This window comes from Ovis canadensis, chromosome 7 (assembly GCF_042477335.2).
Source record: "Ovis canadensis isolate MfBH-ARS-UI-01 breed Bighorn chromosome 7, ARS-UI_OviCan_v2, whole genome shotgun sequence".
Taxonomy (NCBI): domain Eukaryota; kingdom Metazoa; phylum Chordata; class Mammalia; order Artiodactyla; family Bovidae; genus Ovis; species Ovis canadensis.
Window position 1 is genome coordinate 89,812,996 of NC_091251.1, and position 26,235 is coordinate 89,839,230.

The 26,235-nt window shown below is 40.3% G+C and overlaps 1 protein-coding gene across 2 annotated transcripts in view; it reads right to left on the bottom strand.

The window, feature by feature from the left end:
* PIGH (phosphatidylinositol glycan anchor biosynthesis class H) overlaps positions 1-26,235 on the bottom strand; it is a 35,265-nt gene that overhangs the window by 1,169 nt on the left and 7,861 nt on the right. The window contains exons 2-4 of one of the 2 annotated variants that reach the window (XM_069596883.1): positions 5,112-5,745; positions 1,779-1,988; positions 1,246-1,329 (exon numbers count right to left, since the gene is read on the bottom strand). In XM_069596883.1, the coding sequence (XP_069452984.1) occupies positions 1,246-1,329; positions 1,779-1,988; positions 5,112-5,321 (504 nt within the window). In that variant the 5' untranslated portion in view covers positions 5,322-5,745. Of the gene's footprint in view, positions 1-1,245; positions 1,330-1,778; positions 1,989-5,111; positions 5,746-26,235 lie in introns of those variants that run through there. The other variant, XM_069596884.1, reaches the window with a different exon arrangement.

The following is a 26,235-nucleotide window of genomic DNA, read 5'->3' on the forward strand; positions in this document are numbered from 1 at the left end:
GAGGAGATGGATAGTTTAAAACGAGAAAATACTGATAGGTAATACTTACAAGGAAATATAAAAGTCTGTTATTTAAAGAGATACAAATTTAGTAACTAAATTCCTTTAACTATATACTAAACTAAAAAATAGCTTAAACTACTGTTAGGCAAGACTACATAAAAACAAGCACAAATTCCCAAAAGTATGGTAAAGTTGTCTAATCTCTAGAGCCAAATCTCAAACACTATTATATTAAAATCTATCAAAGTATTCATAAGCTTTAATACAATTTTTAGATAAATTCAAAAGAATTTTAGCTTAGCTACCTTAAATCCTTTGTGAAAAAGGCAGTGAGGCAGAATTAACTGCATACATAATTTACATACCTATAAAATAATTGACTAATTATGTTTGTATAAGTTTTTTATAAGAGCAAAACAAAAAATAATCTGGATGTGGTTTTAAAAGCTAGCAGATGATGTGGCTAAATAAAGTGATATGATATAATTATTTAAAATAATAAGTATAATGGCTTTTGTAGATACATGAAAAAATATATATTAAAAAAGCAATTATGGCTGATTCACATTGTTCTATGGCAGAAACCAATTATAACATTGTAAAACAATTATCCTTCAATTAAAAAAAAAAGAGTTAACTGAAAAAAAAAAGGAAGACGCCAAAATAGCGTATAGCAGTCTGTATAGATCAGTAACATTTATGTAAAATCATATATCGGGCTTCCCTGGTGACTCAGTGGTAAAGAATCCTGCCAATGCAGGAGACCCAGGTTCCATCCCTGGGTCGGGAAGATCCCCTGGAGAAGGAAATAGGCAACCCACTCCAGTATCTTTGCCTGGGTAATCCCATGGACAGAGGAGCCTAGGGGGCTACAGTCCATGAGGTCTCAAAGAGTTGGACATGACTTAGTGACTAAACAGCAACAAAAATCACACAGTGGCAGACTGCCAGAGTCAAGCAGGTGAATGGTGATGCATATGCAGAAGCTGCTATGTATGTATTACTAGCTCTAAAATTTGTATAGGTTCCTAGTATTTCTGAAAGTTTTATCTGCCTCAGAAAGGAATTTCTGAAATAACATTCTAATTCTTAGTAAAAATAGCCCTCAGGAATCCTCAAATATTCTTGACAATAGAAGATTACATTCCTACTGAACCTAAGCAGCAGTGGATCTGGGGAAAGAAGGAGTAAGGTAAAGGACTTCTCTGGAGAAAAAACTTAAGAAAAGTCTTCTGTGCTCACCTGGAAGATGGGTACTACTTGGGATATCCCATGTGGTTCCACTGGATCCTTCAGTAAAATGCAGAGGTAGTAAATCACCTTCTGCTGTAAGAAAAATAAACCAAATAGGAGAGATCTAGGTGAAACTCAGTTTTCTTTCTCAAAACTTTTCATAAATAACACTTGATAGCTTCTGAACTGAGAGAGGGGTATATTCTCATTCTTTAGAGGAAAAAAGACAAAACAACAAGAACCAGAGATGATTCTGAAGCTGGGCTAGAAAATAAAGTTGAAATGCTAAGTCCCTACCCATGAAAACCTACTGCATCTCTTTAAGAATAAAGGGCATATGTTTTCAATACAAGTTTACTTTTACGGTTTAAAGACATGCCAGCCAAAAAGAAAACACTCTAAGTACTAGTACACGGAGCCCTTAAGTTTCATTCCGTGACATCAGTTACTTGCGGTATTAAGACTCAGTTTAGATCCAGACACACCCCATGGGCTGCCTCCTCTAGGGAGGCCTGTTAACATTTACTGATTTAAATACTTACCATGTAAATAGCCTCATTAATGATGACATCCTTCACCTTGCCCATCTCAATGAAGGTGGTGCTTTCTTTGCCTGAGGCATAGGATGAGGTCATCTGGATGCCCAGGGAATCAATGATTAACAGAGTCTCATGATCAATCTTTACAAAATGGAGGTAACCAAGCAGGCCTAAGAGAGTGATGAAGATGGCAGCAGAGAGGATCATGCTGTTCTGAAGAGAGAGCCAGACACAGGCGGTTAAGATTATCAAGTGTTTCTCTGCTGGTTAACAAGTCAACTCCAGATATTGTGAAAAAAACCTTTGTTCTCCTTGAGGTGAATGGATAGGAAGAACGTGCGTGAAGGAAGAGGAGGCTACTTTTATCTGGGCTCTGCGGAGCTAGGAAAGCACATGATAAGATACATCCAGACAACAAATGGACCCGTCTGGGGAGGAGAGCCTCCCTCAGCAGGATATCCATCACACTGCTCTCCCAGATTTTTCTTCCAAAATTGCAACTTAAGGACTCAGATTTTTTTCTTCTCATCTTTCATCAGTAAAGTATGTAGCAAAATCTCAGACTAAACAGTAATAAATAATAAAATGCTTAGCACAGTGCAGCAGATAATACTCAACAGCTTCCTAATACTCTTGCCAATGACTGGTTCAGAAATGGACCAATGACACAACTCTAGCCAATGACATATGAGGGGAAGTCTGCTGGAGAGCTTTCTAGAAAACTAAGTCCATCTCAAGAAAGAGATCTAAGGAGGAGAAGGCCCCTTCATCCTGAAGTTTTGATGCCCAGAACAAGGCCTCTGCCAAAACTGTGCGGAAGCTGGGCTGAGGGCAGGTAAAGGGTAGGTTGGCAAGATGAAAAAACTAATGTCAACCGAGCCTCTTATGCCCTGTAGAGTCCTTCTTCATCTTGACTTCTGGTTTTGTTAAATAATAAAGATCTTCCTATTCAGGGCCCTTTTGGTTGTTTTGGGTTATGACTGACTGATATGTTAAGGCTGACTGACTAGCTGAAATGACTAAGAACAGTGTTAAGGGTCCCCGAAATGGTATTTATTTCTTTGATTCTAAGAAACTTTTAACATTTACAACCTTTTAACATTTCTGAAGTTGAAGTGTGTTTTTCTATCGGGGTATGTTTGTTTTCCTTTTTTTCCCCAAAAAAAGCTATTTAGAAGGATGGCACAGGAAAAAAAAAAATCATTGATGACCTAGAATCACAAGAGATTCACTAATTTATGGCTGTCATTCCTTGAGGGCAGGAGGTGTTCTACTAATCTTTGTTACTGACAAGATACCCTCTCTGACCTAACTCTAGTCAGACTCTTGTTGAACAATGCAGGCCTTGCTGGCCAAGTTGTAGCAACTTGCTAAGTGAGTTTAGAGAAGACGCTCACCTTGGTTATCTGATCACCCTGGCCTGCCTTCAGCAAGAATCCTGTTGAATCAATTTAGCCAGAATCCCCCATTTACTCCTCATGTTTCCTTTTAGTAATTTTGCATCCATTGACCACTGACCCTGCTCTTTGGCTATAGATTTCTACTGGTCCCTGATGTATTCAGAATTGAACCCAACCTTCAATACTGAGGTCTCTTTTCTCCCATTGCAACAGTTTCTGAATGAAATCTGTTTTTACTGCTTTAACTACTGACCAGCTCTGGTTTTCCTTCAAAGTACCTTTCTACTTCTTTCTAAATAACACATAGTTAAGAGTTAGATAAGAAGTCTAGAAACTATTTGGGCATGTGATCTGCTTTTGTCTGGTCCACATTAAGCTAAAACTGGTTTTGTTTTTTTTTTTACATTTTTTGAAGGGTTGATAAAGAAAATGAAACAGAAGAATATGAGACAGAAACCTGCAAAGCCTAAAATATTTACTGTTTGGCCTTTTTAAGAAAGAGTTTGCTGACCTCTGTACTAGATAATTATTTGTTAATTAACAAATGGAGGATGGAGAAATCTATGTGCTGGGTCTTTGATGGGCCCAGAAATACCTACTTTGAGTTAATTAAATGTCTAGTACCTAGTACAGTGTCTTGTACATAATGTGAACTGAATAAGCATTATGGAAGAATGGAAAGAGATAAATTTATGTTCTGGCCCTTACAGATTTATTAGAAGCAAGATTAAAATATATAAAATGTTTCTGGAGAATACTATGATATAGAAGTGACTAAGACAGGATTAACAGACAAAGAGAAAAAGCAAGAAAGAGAGAGATTAAAGCACACAGGAATATCCTATGAAGATTTCTAAGGAAGCAAGATTTAACTTGTGCTGAGGAGGTGGTGATTATTGACAGATATACTTAGCTGAGAAAAGGAAGGGGGAAGAACATTCCGGGTTGGAATAAGTAAGGTAAAAACCTAGAATTCTAATAGAACTGTGAATTTAAAACTGGGAGGAAAGAAGGAATGAAGAACAAGTATATACTTAGGGGATTTTAATATTTTTAAATTTTTTATTTTATTTTGGAGTATAGTTGATTTATAATGTGTTAGTTTCAGGTGTAGAGCAGAGTGATTCAGTTATACATATTCATATATCTTCACATTTTGAAATTCTTTTCCTATTGAGGTTATCACAAAATATTAAGTAGAGTTCCCTGTGCTATACAGTAGGTCCTTGTTAGTTGCCTATTTTAAATATAGTAGTGTGTATATATCAATCCCAAACTCCCAATTTATCCCTCCTCCCTTCTTTCCCCTATGGTAACCATAAGTTTGTTTTCTAAGTTTGTGAGTCCGTTTCTATTTTGTAGGTAAGTTCATTGGCTTACTTAGGGGGTCTGACCCATATCAGCTTTCCTATAAAAGTAATCACTGCCCAAAACTTTATTATCCCTGCATTTTTTATACTTAATTTTTCTTTCTGAAATTCTAACAATCCAATATTGGTTTGGATTGAAGTAAAGCCACATGTTTTAATGAATTCCTCCAACAGATTTCTTCTTATACAAGCTGACAGTCATTACTCTGATTAATAGTTTTGAATAGGAGGAAAAATAGAAATTCTGGTACACAGAGCCCTTAAGAAGTGCTGCAGTGGAGTTTAAAGGAAGATAAGCTTAGCCCTGGACATTGATGAGGGTTAAGCAGGATATACCAGGATGAGAGCAGCGACCCGGGAGCGGGAATAAAGTACAAGAGCGCAAAGTTCACTCAACGTTAAGGAAGGAAGAGAGCTGTCCAGCAGGGGAATGGCGTCCCCAGAACCAGAGAGTTTCTGCCCTCCAGGCCGCACGACTGTAGGAGGGTCCGGCGAGAGCTCTGGGCTCGAGCCTAAGACCCCAAAATCGTTCCAAACCCAAGCCCCGACTCCGAGGCCGGCCTTACCTCACAGAGTGTGAAGAGTCCGTAGGCGGCCAGCCACACGGTGCAGGTGACAGCGGTGAGCGAGCGCAAAGAGATCCGAGGGCAGCTGAGGCAGAACTCTAGGCAGTAGGGGGAGTAGTATCGGCGGTGCAAGGCCAGGCGGCCGCCGCAGATATCTGAGAAGCTTCGCTCGTCCTCCATGGCCTGCTCGCCCGCCCCAGGCCCGGCCATGCCGCGCCGCTCTAGCGCGCCCTCCAGCGTCCTCTCGCTGGCTCTGGACTCACGTCCCCGCCGCGGAGTTGGCCACGCCCCTCCTCTAGGGGCGCGCAGCCGCAGTTCGGCGCGGACGGCGGCGAAGGCTCTTGAGGGGTTCTCTTCACATCTTGCGCGGCCGGAATTCTAAGCGTATATAACCACGGAGATTCGTAGGGGGTGCCAATGCCTGAGCAGACAGATGAAAACCGCTATTGACGTGTTTTCCGCTCGACAAACTGATTTTTATTTCCAAGCTAGAGTACGCCCCCGGGAGGCAGTCAGCAGGTATTCGTTCATAACACTCATTTATTCATTCATTCCGGTGCCAGGCCGTTTTAAGTGCTGAAGGTACAGAGGTGAACAGGATCGACAAGGTCCTTGGCTTCAAGCAGCTTCCATCCTATTGAGAAACAATATAGAAATAATTGCAGGGAGTGTTGTTGCAGTAATATGACCTGCAGGGGTGGCTTGGGGAGCCAGGAAGGTCTCAGAGAAAATATACCAGAGCTGCAAGGATATGGAGCCAGACTGGTCTCTGGGAACTCTGGAGAAAGAATTTGCCAGGAAGGAGGACCAGAAAAGACAAAGCCCCCGAGGATGAAACAGGATTGGCTGTTGGAGGAATCAGGTCAGAGAGGCGAATGCGAGGGAAATGCAGTTGGAAGTTAGGGAAGTAGGTAGGGGTCAGATCCAGAAGAGTCTTGTAGGGCCTGGTAAGGAGTCTGGATTTCATTGCCTAGTTTTCTCTCCCAGACCACTAAGTGGAGCACTGAGTAGGCAGACAAGTCCTGGCTGGAAGGGTTAGCAAGAGTGGAGGATGCAGAAGGTATGGATAAATAAAATTATTAAACTCATGAGTAATAGAGACTTGTGGGATTCCCTTTTCTTTTTTATTTGGAATGTGGCCCAAGAGTGCCTGTGTGGCCCGTTAAGAGAATTATGGTGCTTCAGCCCTGAGGCAGCATCGTGTATTAAAGAATTTGTGTATAAAAATGAGTGGTACAAAGGTCTCATCAGCTTGTGCCCTGATGAAAGTCAGGTTCGGTTTCTCCATCTTCATCCAGGATTTTGTTTTCCTTATTCTTCGAGCATTATTTTGTTTTTCCAATTTTATTTCTGTATACTGAATCTTACCAAGCAGTACACCCCTTTCGTTTTTGTAAATATCATGTGATGTCTTTTATAATGGTAAAAGTGATGTTTGCTTATTATGGAAAATTTGAACAATATAGAAAAGAAGAGGGACTTCCCTGGTAGTCTAGTGGCTGACTCTGTGCTCCCAAAGCAGAGGGCCTGGCTTTGATCCCTGGTCAGGGAACTAGATCCCACATGCCACAACTAAAGATCCTGCATGCCGCAACAAAGATCGAAGATTATGCACGTGTACAACTAAGACCCAGCTTAGTCAAATAAATTTTTTTAAAAATCGTTACCATACCTGGTTATGAAAAATAAGAAAAATTTAAAACATCCATATTTCTACTACTCAGAGATAAACACTGTCAATGTTTTGGGGAACCCACTAGTCCTGGAGTTCTTAACTTGCACACCATAGATAAAATCAGAGTTTTATCTTTAGTTTCATTAACTTCTAATTGAAATTTAACATTTCTTTTGATTATTAAGTAGGCAACAAACCAATTAGAATTAGCAATACTTGTGATTTTTATCGCTGATAGGAACCACAGATATTTTCATCTCATAATAATTATCTCAAAATGTCATTTCCACTCATTACTTGAAAATTTCTGCAGTAATTATTAGACCAACTACTAGATCTCCTTAGTTAATGTGTCAATAGAGACACATATTACCATAAGACATTTTAAAAAATATTCTGATAACTATTTTCATTCACTTTTGTTTGAAATCCTATGTATTCATTTACAAACATTATTGTGATAAGGGGTCCATTAAGTTTATTAGATTTCCAAAGTATCTGTGATAACAAAAATGGTGAAGAACCTGTGCAGGCTCAGAAGTTTCACCACTCTAGAGTCGTAGAAAAAAGACACCTAAATGTATTCAAAGTACTTAATTTTTTGAATATTAAATTATTATATTAAATATTAAATTCTAGGGACAAATAGTATGATAATATAATTCCACAATCTTTATAATCACTTTGCTCTATCAGATCAGCATCTTAATTTGCTTATCTACAGTAGAAATTGAAATCTATATATTTGCCATTTGCTTAGATGCCGCCTGGGATATAAAGTGACAAGATCTCACGACCATATCCCTAAAGACAGCAAGGAGTGATTTTTTTTTTTTTTTTTTAGCTCTCAATGTTGGACTTCAAAGTATTCATCAGCCTTAAAAGTTCAGTAGAGGGGACTTCCCTGGTGGTCCAGAGGTTGAGACTGTGCTCTGAATGCAGAGGGTCCAGGTTCAATCCCTGGTCAGGGATCCAGAACCCACATTTCCCAGCTAAAAATTTACATGCCATAACTAAGTTCTGGTGCAGCCAAATAAATACATAAAACTAAATAAATTTAAAAAATTTTTAAAAGGTCGATGGAATATAACAGCAAGGAAGGGTGGGCTGACAAAAAGAATTCAAACTTAGCAATTAGCAAGTTTCTCCATGGAGTTTTATTAATGATATCTTTTTGCAGGGTCACTAAAGGAGTCTCACAACTAATTCCCTAGTGAATTTAGTTGTGGAGAAGCAGAGAAAGGAGGTATGAGAAACACGTACTCTGTATATGTCACGGCACTAACTGCTACTAAAATCAAATGTCAGTAGCATAACAATAAATGTTTGTTTATTGTCTGTCTATAGTTCCATTTAAGTGCTTCTAGTCAAATAACTCCTCATTTCTGCCTAGTGGTAACTCAGAGACCTTCTATTTAGTGGCTTCACAATCCCTTGGGGCTTCATCAAGTTCCCCTCCGTTGGATCTTCTGCATCCAACAGATAAGGGGGCAAGCGTAGAGTATCATTCCTGGGAAGGTTTATATGGCCAAGTCTTTGACCCACAGAACTCATAAACATGGATATACGTAACTTCAAAGGAGGCCGGGAAACACTGTCTAACAGTATGCCAAGTGGTGAAAGAAAAATGATTTGGTGAACAACTGGCCAGTCTTTGCTATACTTTCCAAAGAGCTCTGGCTACAAGAACAAGGAAATATATTTGAGTGAATTGAGCATTGTGGTGGCAATATACAGAATTAATCGGACCTACTTTTGTTAAAATGGGTACTTACTTCAACTGCTGAAGTTCTTGGAAAGCTGAGTATTTATGAATAGTAAGAAAAATATCTAGCCAAAGAATTCAGATAACTTTTTATTTTTATGGCCCATGCTAGATTCCTTTTTCTTTGGCTGCGAGGGGTCTTTTCTGTGACACTAGGGCTCTCTCTAGCTGTGAGGAACAGGCTCTCAAGTGTGCGGGCTCAGTTCTTGCAGCACGCACCTGGGATCTTGGTTCCCCGACCAGAGATTAAATCTGCATCCTCTGCATTGGAAAGCGGATTCCCAACCACTGAACCACCAGGGAAATCCCCATGCTAGATTCTTAAAACCTTTCTATAGAGCTTTCTTTTAGTATTTACTTACACTTATTGATGGCGTAGTTTTTCTAAGAATACTGTCTTATTCTGTAGTTTTTATTGTTTTTTCTTCTTATGTTATAGCATTAATGATTGTTGCTACTGTGTTAACTGAAAGTAGGCTTAATTTAGGACCACTTACTCATAGGGGAGAAAAAGAAGAGGCCCATCTAAGTGAAAAAGAAATTCCAAATAAATAGGGTTTAAAAAAGATAAATATTGAAATTATACCTGTTTTTAAAAAGCCAACTAAAAGAACTTAAAAAAAAAACTTGTTTCAATTTTGTGAAATTGATCAAAGAAGAATTTACTTTGCATAAAAAAAGGTAAATATAACACACTTCATCCTGTTCAGAATTTCATTTTGGTTTATCTATGTAGTATGGTAATAATAATAATGAGCCATTGAAGAAAGTAGGGAAAACCGCTAGACCATTCAGGTATGACCTAAATCAAATCCCTTATGATTATACAGTGGAAATGAGAAATGGATTTAAGGGCCTAGATCTGATAGATAGAGTGCCTGATGAACTATGGAATGAGGTTCCTGACATTGTACAGGAGACAGGGATCAAGACCATCCCCATGGAAAAGAAATGCAAAAAAGCAAAATGGCTGTCTGGGGAGGCCTTACAAACAGCTGTGAAAAGAAGAGAGGCGAAAAGCAAAGGAGAAAAGGAAAGATATAAGTATCTGAATGCAGAGTTCCAAAGAATAGCAAGAAGAGATAAGAAAGACTTCTTCAGCGATCAATGCAAAGAAATAGAGGAAAACAACAGAATGGGTAAGACTAGAGATCTCTTCAAGAAAATTAGAGATACCAAGGGAACATTTCATGCAAAGATGGGCTCAATAAAGGACAGAAATGGTACGGACCTAACAGAAGCATATGATATTAAGAAGAGGTGGCAAGAATACACAGAAGAACTGTACAAAGAAGATCTTCACGACCCAGATAATCATGATGATGTGATCACTCATCTAAAGCCAGACATCTTGGAATGTGAAGTCAAGTGGGCCTTAGAAAGCATCACTACGAACAAAGCTAGTGGAGGTGATGGAATTCCAGTTGAGCTGTTTCAAATCCTGAAAGATGATGCTGTGAAAGTGCTGCACTCAATATGCCAGCAAATTTGGAAAACTCAGCAGTGGCCACAGGACTGGAAAAGGTCAGTTTTCATTCCAATTCCAAAGAAAGGAAATGCAAAAGAATGCTCAAACTACCCCACAATTGCATTCATCTCACATACTAGTAAAGTAATGCTCAAAATTCTCCAAGCCAGGCTTCAGCAATACGTGAACCGTGAACTCCCTGATGTTCAAGCTGGTTTTAGAAAAGGCAGAGGAACCAGAGATCAAATTGCCAACATCTGCTGGGTCATCGAAAAAACAAGAGAGTTCCAGAAAAACATCTATTTCTGCTTTATTGACTATGCCAAAGCCTTTGACTGTGTGGATCACAATAAACTGGAAAACTCTGAAAGAGATGGGAATACCAGACCACCTAACCTGCCTCTTGAGAAATCTGTATGCAGGTCAGGAAGCAACAGTTAGAACTGGACATGGAACAACAGACTGGTTCCAAATAGGAAAAGGAGTATGTCAAGGCTGTATATTGTCACCCTGCTTATTTAACTTCTATGCAGAGTACATCATGAGAAACGCTGGACTGGAAGAAACACAAGCTAGAATCAAGATTGCTGGGAGAAATATCAATAGCCTCAGATATGCAGATGACACCACTCTTATGGCAGAAAGTGAAGAGGAACTAAAAAGCTTCTTGATGAAAGTGAAAGGAAAGTGAAAAAGTTGGCTTAAAGCTCAACATTCAGAAAACGAAGATCATGGCATCTGGTCCCATCACTTCATAGGAAATAGATGGGGAAACAGTAGAAACAGTGTCAGACTTTATTTTTGGGGGGCTCCAAAATCACTGCAGATGGTGACTGCAGCCATGAAATTAAAAGGCGCTTACTCCTTGGAAGGAAAGTTATGACCAACCTAGACAGCATATTCAAAAGCAGAGACATTACTTTGCCAACAAAGGTCCATCTAGTCAAGGCTATGGTTTTTCCTGTGGTCATGTATGGATGTGAGAGTTGGACTGTGAAGAAGGCTGAGTGCTGAAGAATTGATGTTTTTGAACTGTGGTATTGGAGAAGACTCTTGAGAGTCCCTTGGACTGCAAAGAGATCCAACCAGTCCATTCTGAAGGAGATCAACCCTGGGATTTCTTTGGAAAGAATAATGCTAAAGCTGAAGCTCCAGTACTTTGGCCGCCTCATGAGAAGAGTTGACTCACTGGAAAAGACTCTGATGCTGGGAGGGATTGGGGGCAGGAGGAGAAGGGGATGACAGAGGATGAGATGGCTGGATGGCATCACGGACTCAACGGACGTGAGTCTGAGTGAGCTCCGGGAGGTGGTGATGGACAGTGAGGCCTGGCGTGCTGCGATTCATGGGGTCGCCAAGAGTCGGACACGACTGAGCGACTGAACTGAACTGAACTGATGTAGTATGGATATGTCTCTTTCTATAGATTTTTTTAGTGCGATTTCTCTTGGTGCTACATTACATATATGGCACTGTTTTAGAAAAAACTTGATCTACTGTGTTTCTCCTTTACTCTTACACTACTACCACACACATAACACTTCTGACACCAAATGCTGGGGAGGGGGGTCCCACACCAAGGACAGTAATTCTCCATGACACCAGTTTTCAGACTCCATTATGTTCTGTTCTCTTGTTTTTCCTTGTGCCAGCATCAACCTGTCTCATTACTTTACAGTAGGCATTGAGTTCTCATAGTGTTAAGTCTTTCAACTGTGATATTTTACTTCAAAACTGTTGGCTCTTCTAGGTTCTTTTATTTTCACCAAAAATTTTGCTTGGATTGCATCTATCAATCAATTTAGGGAGAACTGACATCTTTTTTTTTTTTTAACTGAGGTATAGTTGACTTACAATATATAAGTTTCAGGTGTACAACATAGTGATTCATAGTTTTTCAAGATTATATTCTATTTATAGTTATTATAAAGTATTGGCTATATTCCCTGTGCCGCACAATGTATTCTTGTAGCTAATGTTTTTTGCTTTTGCTTTGTTTTTTTTTTTAACTTTTGTTTTGCTTATTTATTTTTTATCATCTTACTTATGTTAAGATTTCTAGGTCATGAACCTGGTACTGTATATATCTGTTTATAGGTCTTCTCTACTTTCTCTTAGTGGTCTTCTGCAGTTGTCTTGTACATCTTTCATCACACTTATTTCTAGGTATTTGGTGATTTTTTATACCCTTACAAATAACATATATTTTAAAAATTTTATTACCTGTTTTTTTAATAAGATATGTTCATTATTTTCCCAAAAATATCAAATTGAAATTTTATAAAAGAAAATATATTCCTAACCTTGTCACCTAAACAAGTTTTCATTTCTCAAGCATTTGAGTTCTTTTGTTTTAATGTTTTTTAATTATTGTAAAGATGATGTAATATAGAACATTTGTGAATGAGAGAAAAAAATTACACAAATCCTAAAGACCTTTCAGTTTTACATATTACTTTTCCATCATTCTCTCTTAGTTTCTGCACTTTAAAATATTATTGTAGTGATAGAATACACACCATTTTGTAATGTTAAAATATAAACTGAGGCATTAAAAAAAAAGAGTTTATTTGAGAAAAAAATCGATTCAAATAGGGCAGTACCAAGCCAGAAGTGAGTAAGAGCTCTCATTCCATTGACAGGCACTAGGGAAAAGACTTCTGTAGAAAAGTTGTTCTTGCTGTTTAGTTCCTAAGTAGTGTCTGACTCTTTTGCAACCCCATGAACTACAGCCTGCCAGGCTTCTCTGTCAATGGGATTTCCCAGGCAAGAATACTGGAGTGGGTTGCCATTTCCTTCTCCAAGGGATCTTCCTGACACAGGGATCCAACCCACGTCTCCTGCATTGCCGGTGGATTTTTTGCCACTGAGCCACCAGGGAAACCCTTATAGAGAAAAGGTGGAAACAAAACAAGGAAATCATCTGATTGGCTATAGAATAAGGTTGTAGTATTTGGAAAGCCTGGTCGGCCATTTGTGATTGGTAGTCCTTAGGTTTAAATTTCTTAACCTTGAGGCATTTATAGGTTTTTTGGTTTGCTTATGAAGGCAGCAAAAGTATTAGAATCAACTCAGTGTAATTTATTTAACAATAATTAAAAATGAATGTTTTGGCAAACATTTTCTATATTTCTATAGAATTTATGAATACATTTAAAATAGCTACATAGAGTTCCAGCCTGTTAACCTACCGTAACTTACTTCATACCCCCCTGTTGTTTTCTTGCTCAGTGAAAATGGCTAGTAACTATTTCAGATAAGGAAGAAAGACAGTGGGAAGATATAGACAACTAGAAAGGGAAAATAGATGCACAGAAATAGAAGGAAACCTGCAGAAAGGGATACAGCATAGAAAGCAGAGGGTTTTTTTCTTGGAGTCATATCTCCACCTTGTGGTACTTTAGGATAGTAATGCTTAATGTTTTCAATTTAAATCAAAGAACACAATGGCCATTTTGTGTGTGGGGGGGTGGGGAGTGGGGGTGGGGGTGGGGGAGGTTTCTGTCACCCCTGAAACATCAAGTGACTGTATATCCTTGAACACTAAAGAGTTTTAAATGGAATAAACCAAATGTGGAAAAGTTTAGTTAAAATGATGGATCTAGTTTGAAGGACATGGGCTTGAGAAACAGGTTCAGACAGACCATTATATTCGCAGCTCAATTTCAAGTGATGGGTATCAATGACTTCTTTAAGTCATTGATGAAGCCACAACTATGTAGCCTAGGAAGTTGTTACCTTCGTGTGAAAATGATTCTGAAGATTTAAAAGGAAAAGTGAAGAAAAAAAAAAAAAAGGCTGGTTAAAGAAAGTCTTGCCATTCAAAGTGTGGTAGGTGGAGCAGCTGTATGGACATCCCCTAAGAGCGTGTTAGAAGTGCAGATTCTTGGGTCTCTTTCTGGCTTACTTTACTCTGTATAATAGGCTCCAGTTTCATCCATCTCATTAGAACTGATTCAAATGTATTCTTTGTAATGGCTGAGTAATACTCCATTGTGTATATGTACCACAGCTTTCTTATCCATTTATCTGCTGATGGACATCTAGGTTGTTTCCATGTCCTGGCTATTATAAACAGTGCTGCGATGAACCCTGGGATACACGTGTCTCTTTCCATTCTGGTTTCCTCAGTGTGTATGCCCAGCAGTGGGATTGCTGGGTCATTTATTGACTATGCCAAAGCCTTTGACTGTGTGGATCAAAATAAACTGTGGAAAATTCTGAAAGAGATTGGAATACCAGACCACCTAACCTGCCTCTTGAGAAACCTGTATGCAGGTGAGGAAGCAACAGTTAGAACTGGACATGGAACAACAGACTGGTTTCAAATAGGAAAAGGAGAACGTCAAGGCTGTATATTGTCACCCTGCTTATTTAACTTCTATGCAGAGTACATCATGAGAAACGCTGGACTGGAAGAAACACAAGCTGGAATCAAGATTGCTGGGAGAAATATCAATAACCTCAGATATGCAGATGACACCACCCTTATGGGAGAAAGTGAAGAGGAACTAAAAAACCTCTTGATGAAAGTGAAAGGAAAGTGAAAAAGTTGGCTTAAAGCTCAACATTCAGAAAATGAAGATCATGGCATCCGGTCCCATCACTCCATGGGAAATAGATAGGGAAACAGTGGAAACAGTATCAGACTTTATTTTGGGGGGCTCCAAAATCAATGCAGATGGTGACTGCAGCCATGAAATTAAAAGACACTTACTCCTTGGAAGGAAAGTTATGACCAACCTAGATAGTATATTCAAAAGCAGAGACATTACTTTGCCGACTAAGGTCCGTCTAGTCAAGGCCATGGTTTTTCCTGTGGTCATGTATGGATGTGAGAGTTGGACTGTGAAGAAGGCTGAGTGCTGAAGAATTGATGTTTTTGAACTGTGGTGTTGGAGAAAACTCTTGAGAGTCCCTTGGACTGCAAGGAGATCCAACCAGTCCATTCTGAAGGAGATCAACCCTGGGATTTCTTTGGAAGGAATGATGCTAAAGCTGAAGCTCCAGTACTTTGGCCACCTCATGAGAAGAGTTGACTCACTGGAAAAGACTCTGATGCTGGGAGGGATTGGGGGCAGGAGGGGTAGGGGACAACAGAGGATGAGATGGCTGGATGGCATCACGGACTCGATGGACGTGAGTCTGAGTGAACTCCAGGAGTTGGTGATAGACAGGGAGGCCTGGCGTGCTGTGATTCATGGGGTTGCAAAGAGTTGGACATGACTGAGCGACTGAACTGAACTGAAGGCAGTTCTATTTCCAGTTTTTTAAGGAATCTCCACACTGTTCTCCATAGTAGCTGTACTAGTTTGCATTCCCACCAACAGTGTAAGAGGGTTCCCTTTTCTCCACACCCTCTCCAGCATTTATTGCTTGTAGACTTTTGGATCATAGCCATTCTGACTGGTGTGAAATGGTACCTCATTGTGATCTTGATTTGCATTTCTCTGATAATGAGTGATGTTGAGCATCTTTTTCTGTGTTTGTTAGCCATCTGTATGTCTTCTTTGGAGAAATGTCTATTTAGCTCTTTGGCCCATTTTTTGATTGGGTCGTTTATTTTTCTGGAATTGAGCTGCAGGAGTTGCTTGTATATTTTTGAGATTAGTTGTTTGTCAGTTGCTTCATTTGCTATTATTTTCTCCCATTCTGAAGGCTGTCTTTTCACCTTGCTTATAGTTTCCTTTGTTGTGCAGAAGCTTTTAATTTTAATTAGATCCCATTTGTTTATTTTTGCTTTTATTTCCAGTATTCTGGGAGGTGGGTCATAGAGGATCCTGCTGTGATTTATGTCGAAGAGTGTTTTGCCTATGTTCTCCTCTAGGAGTTTTATAGTTTCTGGTCTTACGTTTAGACCTTTAATCCATTTTGAGTTTGTGTATGGTGTTAGAAAGTGATCTAGTTTCATTCTTTTACAAGCGGTTGACCAGTTTTCCCAGCACCACTTGTTAAAGAGATTGTCTTTTCTCCATTGTATATTCTTGCCTCTTTTGTCGAAGATAAGGTGTCCGTAGGTGTGTGGACTTATCTCTGGGCTTTCTATTTTGTTCCATTGATCTATATTTCTGTCTTTGTGCTAGTACCATACTGTCTTGATGACTGTGGCTTTGTAGTAGAGCCTGAAGTCAGGCAGGTTGATTCCTCCAGTTCCATTCTTCTTTCTCAAGATTCCTTTGGCTATTCGAGGCTTTTTTGTATTTCCATACAAATTGTGAAATTATTTGTTCTAGCTCTGTGAAAAATGCCGTTGGTAGCTTGATAGGGATTGCATTGAATCTATAGATTGTTTTGGGTAGTATACTCATTTTCACTATATTGATTCTTCTGATCCATGAACATGGTATATTTCTCCATCTATTAGTGTCCTCTTTGATTTCTTTCACCAGTGTTTTATAGTTTTCTATATATAGGTCTTTAGTTTCTTTAGGTAGATGTATTCCTAAGTATTTTATTCTTTTTGTTGCAATGGTGAATGGAATTGTTTCCTTAATCTCTTTTTCTATTTTCTCATTATTAGTGTGTAGGAATGCAAGGGATTTCTGTGTGTTGATTTTATATCCTGCAGCTTTACTATATTCATTGATTAGCTCTAGTAATTTTCTGGTGGAGTCATTAGGGTTTTCTATGTAGAGGATCATGTCATCTGCAAACAGTGAGAGTTTTACTTCTTCTTTTCCAATTTGGATTCCTTTTTCTTTCTCTGCTCTGATTGCTGTGGCCAAAACTTCCAGAACTATGTTGAATAGTAGCAGTGAAAGTGGGCACCCTTGTCTTGTTCCTGACTTTAGGGGAAATGCTTTCAATTTTTCACCATTGAGGATAATGTTTGCTGTGGGTTTGTCATATATAGCTTTTATTATGTTGAAGTATGTTCCTTCTATTTCTGCTTTCTGGAGAGTTTTTATCATAAATGGATGTTGAATTTTGTCAAAGGCTTTCTCTGCATCTATTGAGATAATCATATGGCTTTTATTTTTCATTTTGTTAATGTGGTGTATTACATTGATTGATTTGTGGATTTTGAAGAATCCTTGCATCCCTGCGATAAAGCCCACTTGGTCATGGTGTATGATCTTTTTAATGTGTTGTTGGATTCTAATTGCTAGAATTTTGCTAAGGATTTTTGCATCTATGTTCATCAGTGATATTGGCCTGTAGTTTTCTTTTTTTGTGGCATCTTTGTCAGGTTTTGGTATTAGAGTGATGGTGGCCTCATAGAATGAGTTTGGAATTTTACCTTCCTCTGCAATTTTCTGGAAGAGTTTGAGTAGGATAGGTGTTAGCTCCTCTCTAAATTTTTGGTAGAATTCAGCTGTGAAGCCGTCTGGACCTGGGCTTTTGTTGGGTCTCACCGTAGATCTGTGTGTGTGTGTGTGTGTGTGCACATGCACACATGCGCGCTCAGTTGTGTCTGACTCTTTTGCGACCCCATGGACTATAGCCCGTCAGTCTTCTCTGTCCATGGAATTCTCCAGGCAAGAATACTAGAGTGAGTTGCCTTTTCCTCCTCCGGGGGATCTTCCCAACCTAGGGATTGAACCCCATCTCCTGCATCTCCTGATTGGCCAGCTGATTCTTTACCACTGCGCTACCTGGAAAGCCTCTCCCACCCCCGCCCAAAGGCCTACAGACTCAGAATCTGAGCTTAACAAGATTCTTAGGTGGTCTGCTCACACATTAAAGTTTGAGAAGCACTGAAAGATCTAACTCCTCATACTTCATTGTCTATCTTGACTGCATATTAGAACCACCTGGGGAGCTTTCAAAACTCTATTGTCTGGGTCCATCTCTAATAACTAATGAGTGGGGGGGGGGCGGAGGGAGGATAGGGGCTTGAGTATTTCTTAAAAAGGTCCCTGCTGCTGCTGCTAAGTCGCTTCAGTCATGTCGGACTCTGTGCGACCCCATAGACAGCAGCCCACCAGGCTCCGAAGTCCCTGGGATTCTCCAGGCAAGAATACTGAAGTGGGTTGCCATTTCCTTCTCCAATGCGTGAAAGTGAACAGTGAAAGTGAAGTCGCTCAGTTGTGTCCGACTCTTCGAGACCCAATGGACTGCAGACTACCAGGCTCCTCTGTCCATGGGATTTTCCAGGCAAGAGTACTGGAGTGGATTGCTAGTGCCTTCTCCAAAAAAGGTCCCTAGGTTCTTTTTATCAGCTGCAAGGGTTGAAAACTGCTGGGAGAAATATATTCCTCTGCCATTTTAAGTTCAAGTGGTGGGGGGGCTTGCAAATTAACTGACAAGAGATTAACAGGAAGGAAGTTACACAGTAAGAATGACTCACTGAATAGCCAGAGTAAAGCTATATACACCAACTTAACAAAAGAAGAAGTGGGGAGGACTTCATACTTCAAAGTATGGAAAATTCTGTTTGGCTTTTTGATGTCAATAGGCAGTCGGTTCCCTCTTTGGTGTTAAAGGTCAGTCATTTCCCAATCAGGAAAATCCCTCAGTGGAGTGAGGGGTGGGAGTCAATGGCAAATGTGTTTTCAGGAGGTTCTGCTTAAGTTTTTTTTTTAATGTTCTTTTTATGGCTCATATCAGATATTATTAAAATAATTTTCATACAACTTTGGTGGGCCCTTCATCTTTAAAAAAAAACACACAATCCCTCTTTTAAATTTTATTTATATTTGGCTGCTCTGGGTCTTCTTGCTGCTCTTGCGGCAAGCAGGAGCTACTCTCTAGTTGTGGTACACAGGCTTCTCACTGCAGCGGCTTCTCTGCTTGTAGAGTCCAGGCTCTAGGGTGTGGGCTCAGTAGTTCTGGCATAAGGGCTTAGCATTCTTCCAGCATGGCATGTGGAATCTTCCAGGAACAGGGATTGAACCTGAGTCCCCTGTGTGGGCAGGCAGATTCTTAACCACTGGACCACCAGGGAAGTCCATATTCATTCTTTTAGAACTATCATTCTAGCACCACCATTCTGTTACTCTTAAGTCGCTCAGTCATGTCCAACTCTTTGTGACCCCATGGACTGTAGCCCACCAGGCTCCTCCGTCCATGGGATTCTCCAGGCAAAAATACTGGAGTGGGTTGCCATTTCCTTCTCCAGGGGGATCTTCCCAACCCAGGGATCGAACCCAGGTCTCCCATATTAGAGGCAGACGCTTTAACCTCTGTTACTCTATAATATATATTGTATATATTTTACTCTACTACACTATCCTCCACCTCACCCAGGCTTAAAACCTCTCCTAAACTGCAGCTCAGTACCCCGTATTTCAGTTGCTCCATACTTTTAACCTCTGTCCCTCACCTCCCTGACTGCACTGGTTGACAAAGTTCTCCCCCATACATACTCTCTACCACATTACCTTATGTTATTTATCACACATGTTTTATTTATCATGCAAATCAATACCTACAATTCTATGTCTCAAGGAGAGCTTGGGCTCTTTATCACTATACCCCCAGATCCTAGAACACTATCTGATAAATAGTGGGAGCCCAAATATTTATTGAGTTTCTCCTTCCACTTCCATCGCTGAAGTTCCAAACACCCTACAGATTCCTCCTGGAAAATCCTTAAGCTCAGCTTTAGAGCCAGTTCCATGAGTCCTTCCCTGCCCCATATAAGAGTGGTAATTACATCCTCGGAACTTTCATAGCGTAAAGAGACATAACTTCTTTTAATTTTTTTAAGCTTTTGTTTTGTATGGGGGTATAGTCAACTGAGCGACTTCACTTTCACTTTTCACTTTCATGCACTGGAGAAGGAAATGGCAACACACTCCAGTGTTCTTGCCTGGAGAATCCCAGGGACGAGGGAGCCTGGTAGGCTGCCGTCTATGGGGTTGCACAGAGTCGGACACGACTGAAGTTCAATTAACAATGTTGTGATAGTTTCGGGTGAACAATGAAGAGATGCAGCCATACATATACATGTATCCATTCTCCCTCAAATTCCCCTCCCATATAACATTGAGAAGAGTTCCATGTGCTATACAGTTGGTTGTTGTTGGTTATCCATTTTAAGCACAGCACTGTGTACACTGTGTACAGAGACATGACTTCTTTTAAAACTCACTTATGATAAATTACAAGTGATAAATTATAATTTATCACTTATGATAAATTACGAGGTCCTACTGGATAGCATAGGGAACTATATTCAATATTTTATAATAACCTATACTGGGAAAAGAAGAGAAGCAAAAAGCAAAGGAGAAAAGGAAAAGATATAAGCATCTGAATGCAGAGTTCCAAAGAATAGCAAAGAGAGATAAGAAAGCCTTCCTCAGCAATCAATGCAAAGAAATAGAGGAAAACAATAGAATGGGAAAGACTAGAGATCTCTTCAAGAAAATTAGAGATACCAAGGGAACATTTCATGCAAAGATGGGCTCGATAAAGGACAGAAATGGTATGGACCTAACAGAAGCAGAAGATATTAAGAAGAAGCGGCAAGACGAACTGCACAAAAAAGATCTTCATGACCCAGATAATCATGATGATGTGATCACTCATCTAGAGCCAGGCATCTTGGAAAGTGAAGTCAAGTGGGCCTTAGAAAGCATCACTACGAACAAAGCTAGTAGAGGTGATGGAATTCCAGTTGAGCTGTTTCAAATCCTGAAAGATGATGCTGTGAAAGTGCTGCACTCAATATGCCAGCAAATTTGGAAAACTCAGCAGTGGCCACAGGACTGGAAAAGGTCAGTTTTCATTCCAATTCCAAAGAAAGGCAATGCCTAAGAATGCTCAACTACCCCACAATTGCACTCATCTCACACGCTAGTAAAGTAATGCTCAAAATTCTCCAAGCCAGGCTTCAGCAATACATGAACCGTGAACTTCCAGATGTTCAAGCTGGTTTTAGAAAAGGCAGAGGAACCAGAGATCAAATTGCCAACATCTGCTGGATCATGGAAAAAGCAAGAGAGTTCCAGAAAAACATCTATTTCTGCTTTATTGACGATGCCAAAGCCTTTGACTGTGTGGATCACAATAAACTGTGGAAAATTCTGAAAAAGATGGGAATACCAGACCACCTGACCTGCCTCTTGAGAAATCTGTATGCAGGTCAGGAAGCAACAGTTAGAACTGGACATGGAACAACAGACTGGTTTCAAATAGGAAAAGGAGTATGTCAAGGCTGTATATTGTCACCCTGCTTATTTAACTTCTATGCAGAGTACATCATGAGAAACACTGGGCTGGAAGAAACACAAGCTGGAATCAAGATTGCTGGGAGAAATATCAATAACCTCAGATATGCAGATGACACCACCCTTATGGCAGAAAGTGAAGAGGAACTAAAAAGCCTCTTGATGAAAGTGAAAGTGGAGAGTGAAAAAGTTGGCTTAAAGCTCAACATTCAGAAAATGAAGATCATGACATCTGGTCCCATCACTTCATGGGAAATAGATGGGGAAACAGTGGAAACCGTGTCAGACTTTATTTTTGAGGGCTCCAAAATCACTGTAGATGGTGATTGCAGCCATGAAATTAAAAGACGCTTACTCCTTGGAAGGAAAGTTATGACCAACCTAGATAGTATATTAAAAAGCAGAGACATTACTTTGTCAACAAAGGTCCGTCTAGTCAAGGCTGTGGTTTTTCCAGTTGTCATGTATGGATGTGAGAGTTGGACTGTGAAAAAGCTGAGTGCCAAAGAATTGATGCTTTTGAACTGTGGTGTTGGAGAAGACTCTTGAGAGTCCCTTGGACTGTGAGGAGATCCAACTAGTCCATCCTAAAGGAGATCAGTCCTGGGTGATCATTGGAAGGACTGATGTTGAGGCTGAAACTCCAGTACTTTGGCCACCTCATATGAAGAGCCGACTCATTGGAAAAGACTCTGATGCTGGGAGAGATTGGGGGCAGGAGGAGAGGGGGATGACAGAGGATGAGCTGGTTGGATGGCATCGCTGACTTGATGGACATGAGTTTGGGTAAACTCCAGGTGTTGGTGATTGACAGGGAGGCCTGGCGTGCTGCGATTCATGGGGTTCCAAAGAGTCGGTCACGACTTAGCGACTGAACCGAACTGAACTGATCTGAACTGATACTGGGAAAGAATATGAAAATATATGTATTAATACATAATCTGAATCACTTTGCTGTACACCAGAATCCAACACAACATTGTAAATTAATTATACTTCAATTTAAAAAGACACTTACATATGTAATTTAGTATCTATTTATTCAATATAAATTTATTGAACACCCCTCCTGTACCAGCCACTGTGTTAAATGATATTAAGACACCATTCAGGCTCTCAAAGAAGTTGCTCTCCAGGAGAAAGAGATAATCCTCTAAATGGATGATTGTAAGTCAGAGGCTGCAGTGAACCAGCAGAGGGGTAATCAATACCCTCGATCTGACTTGGTTTTGGATTCTGCTTTTGACCACTTCCTCTGTGACCCTGAGCAAATGCCCTTGCCTTACCAAGTCTTGGTTTCCATATCTTAAATGGAGATTATACCAGTGCCTACCTCACTACATTGTGATGAAAATTTAAATAACACTTGTAACACGTTAAGCGGGTATCTAGTATGTAGTACAGAGAAGGCAATGGCACCCCACTCCAGTACTCTTGCCTGGAAAATCCTATGGATGGAGGAGCCTAGAAGGCCATGGGGTCGGTGAGGGTCGGACACGACTGAGTGACTTCACTTTCACTTTTCACTTTCATGCATTGGAGAAGGAAATGGCAACCCACTCCAGTATTCTTGCCTGGAGAATCCCAGGGATGGGGGAGCCTTTTGGGCTGCCGTCTATGGAGTCGCACAGAGTCAGACACAACTGAAGCGACTTAGCAGCAGCAGCAGCAGTATATAGTAATCATTTAATAATGTTAGCTAGTACTATCATATCTAACTCAGCATTGAAGGGTCTGGAAAGGCTTCCTTGAAGAAGTGACTTCAAACTGAAAACCTGAAGAATGAGAAGGAATTAAATAAGGGAAGGAAGGGAGGGAGGGAGGGAAAGGAAGTAAGGCCCTAAACAGAAAGAACAGTAAGGTGCAAAGGGCTTGAAGGTTGTTTGTAGTGTAGAACCTGAACAAAGGACAAAGTGTTCTGGTGTCCTTTGCAGCCCCAGCCTCTGCTGGCACTAAAAGAGATTTCACACCTAAATTTCATTTGGCCTTTGATGGCAGCTATTGATCTGTTTTTACTTCTTTATCACTGATCAAGGCTAAAATTAAACACCCTCTCTGTGTTGCGGGGGTGAGGGTGAAGGTGGGGGGGTAGTGATGAGTATGTGAGGGGCTCAGGCACCTCCCTCCACACAGAACTACTGGTTGGGCAGGCAATGAGGCCAGTCATTTACTCCTACGTCCCCTCTTCTATTCCCCTCACTTCGGGCTTTCTACTGAATCCAGGAATCCCCACTGCATGGTAAACAGACTGTTATGTCTTACCCTCCTTAGAACTCATCCTCAGTTTCCTTACCTTTATTGTATGAATTCTCCCAGCTCCAGGATGGAAAAGCAAGAAAGAAGGGACCACATTTTCCCCAACTCCCTAATGCAGATTCAGAAACATTAATCTTCTGCCTTTCTGGAAAAAATTCTTTTTCTGAAGTTTATCCTCTTCAACAATGCCCCTGACATCTGACCCCCACCTACAAACATGACGCAAGTCACCGTGTTTCCTCTGCTCTGGACATTTGGGCTATATAGGCATTCTCGTTCTTCAGACCCATAAGCTGGTTTCAACTTAGGGCTATTGGTCTTGCTGTTCCTGAAAGCCTGAAAGGCTCTTTTCCTAGAACTTGTTATGGTAGCTCCTTATCATTCAGGTCTTTGGCTCAAATGTCAGTTTGGAGAGGCCTTTCTTGACCCTTCTCTCTAAAACAGTACATCTGGTTCCATTACTTTGCATTATTTTCTCCATACCATTTACTGCCATCTGAAATTATGTATCTGTGTGTGTGTGTTCAGTCACTAAGTCATGACTGACTCTTTGCAATCCCATGGACTGCAGCATGCCAGGCTTTCCTGTCCTCCACTGTCTCGCAGGAGCTTGCTCAATTACGTTATCTACTTGATTGTTTTCCCCACTAGAATGTAAGTACTGGGAGTGATGAGATTTTATCTGTCATTGTCAACAGCACATAGAACAATGTTTTTTTTGCACATTAAATACTGACAATCTCCAAATGTGTTAAATATTGACAATAAATGAATACATGAATAGTTTAACTAAGAGGCTCTAAACTTTAGAGTCGGGCTTCGCAGGTGGCCCAGTGGTAAAGAATCTGCCTGCCAGTGCAGGAAATGCATGAGACTCGGGTTTGATCCCTGGGTTTGGAAGATTCCTTGGAAGAGGTAATGGTAACGCACTCCAATATTCTTGCCTGGAATATCCCATGGACAGAGGAGCCTGGTGGGCTATAGTCCATGGGGTCACAAAGAGTCAGACACAACTGAATGAGTATACACACAGACTTTCGAGGCAAAAGGTGTGGTCAATGAGCTCAGCCCTTTGGAAATTTCCACTTACCATATCAGAGCCATAGACCAAGGACCATGAATAAGGGCTTCAAAAAAGTCTGTATGTTTTGTTCATTACCAAGCTCCTGTTATGTGCCAAGCACTGTACTCTGGAAAGGATCAAATGATGAACAGAAAGAGTCATGTTTCCTGCCTTTGAGAATTTGCAATTTAGTCCTCTCTGAGTTCCCTTAGATTTGTAGTAAACAGTGGTGTGCTGGGCACTGCTTTTAGCCACCTGTCAGAAAGATCTGCTGGAGCCGAAAATGGTGACCTGCTCCAGTACTGTTGCTTGGAAAATTCCATGGCCAGAGGAGCCTGGCGGGCTACAGTCCCCATGGGGCTGCAGAGAATTGGACACGACAGAGCGACTAAGCACACACAAGATCCTATTGTCAAATTTTCAGGAATTTTGGAAGCCAGTTGTTAAATACTGCCATCATTAAAAGTCAAATTATATAAACTTACAAGTAAATCATGATTAAAAAGATATACTCAAAACTATATGCCTAATTATTTTACTATATCTTACTATTTTATGCTCTTGAGATTATTTATGTTGATTGTATACATACGGTGAAAATATTTTATAATGAGCACATTTTCTCAGTTTCATGTTCAGTGACATCACAATGGTAGCTTGAAATGATAGCCCTTGTGGAGTATTTATACCAGGGAGATCTCTCAACACCATCATCAGGTCTTACCTACTGACCACCCTGCACCTATCACCCCCAGCACACACTCCCAGCAACCTATCAAGGGATAGAGTATGTGTTGGCAGCCAGTGAATTGCAGAGGCAGAATCTCTAGGTTCTTCTACAAAGGAAGAAGAAAAAGAGAACCAGCTGGTTTGGACCTGAGGAAAGGTCCAAGAGCTATACTATAAAAGAGTACTACAAGTCTTAAAATAAATTTCTAATATTTAACTCATTCTTTTATGTAATTTTAGAATATCATCTTTAATTACTTATTTTGAAAATAAATACCTATTTGGAAATAAAAGCAGACCTGCCTGTTATTTGAACTTTGGGTTTTAAAGAAATGAATTATAAAATATTTCAGATATATAAAATTAATAATTTTTAAGTATAATAGTGATATAAAAATCTATTCACTCCCCTGATGTATGGTGCTGCTGCTGTTAAGTCGCTTCAATCGTGTCTGACTCTTAGCGACCCCGTGGACTGCAGCCTACCAGGCTCCTTCGTCCATGGGATTTTCCAGGCAAGAGTACTGGAGTGGGTTGCCATTGCTTTCCCCTGATGTATAGTATTGTGGAACTAGTAATTTACCTGTGAGTAAACTGTAGGTGTTGGAAGACCAGTGAAAGTGACATGCAAGATTCACGTAATACTTTAGAAAATCAATCTGGTGACTCACAGTAGGTGCTCATGAGCTGAGGTTTCCAGGAAAACCTGAGGTAATCTGTGACAGTATCAACTTCTGAAAACATAGCAAGGGGAAAAAAACAGATGGGTCGATGGGCAAGAAAAACGCACTTAGATAATTACAAGGACCTGCTCAAGGGTGACAAATCAGTGACTTCCTGAGCACAGCCCCATCCAGTCTCTCCACACTCCCCCACCCTGGAGAATTTGTTTAAAAACCAGGCCGTTGGTGCCCTACCCCCACAGAGTTACTTAGCCAATAATGTTTAGTGGTCAGACTCAGTAATTTGCATTTCTGCCAAGCATGCAAATATTGACCCTGCTGATCTGGGACCACACTTTCAAAATCACTGCCTCACAGTAATACTCTGC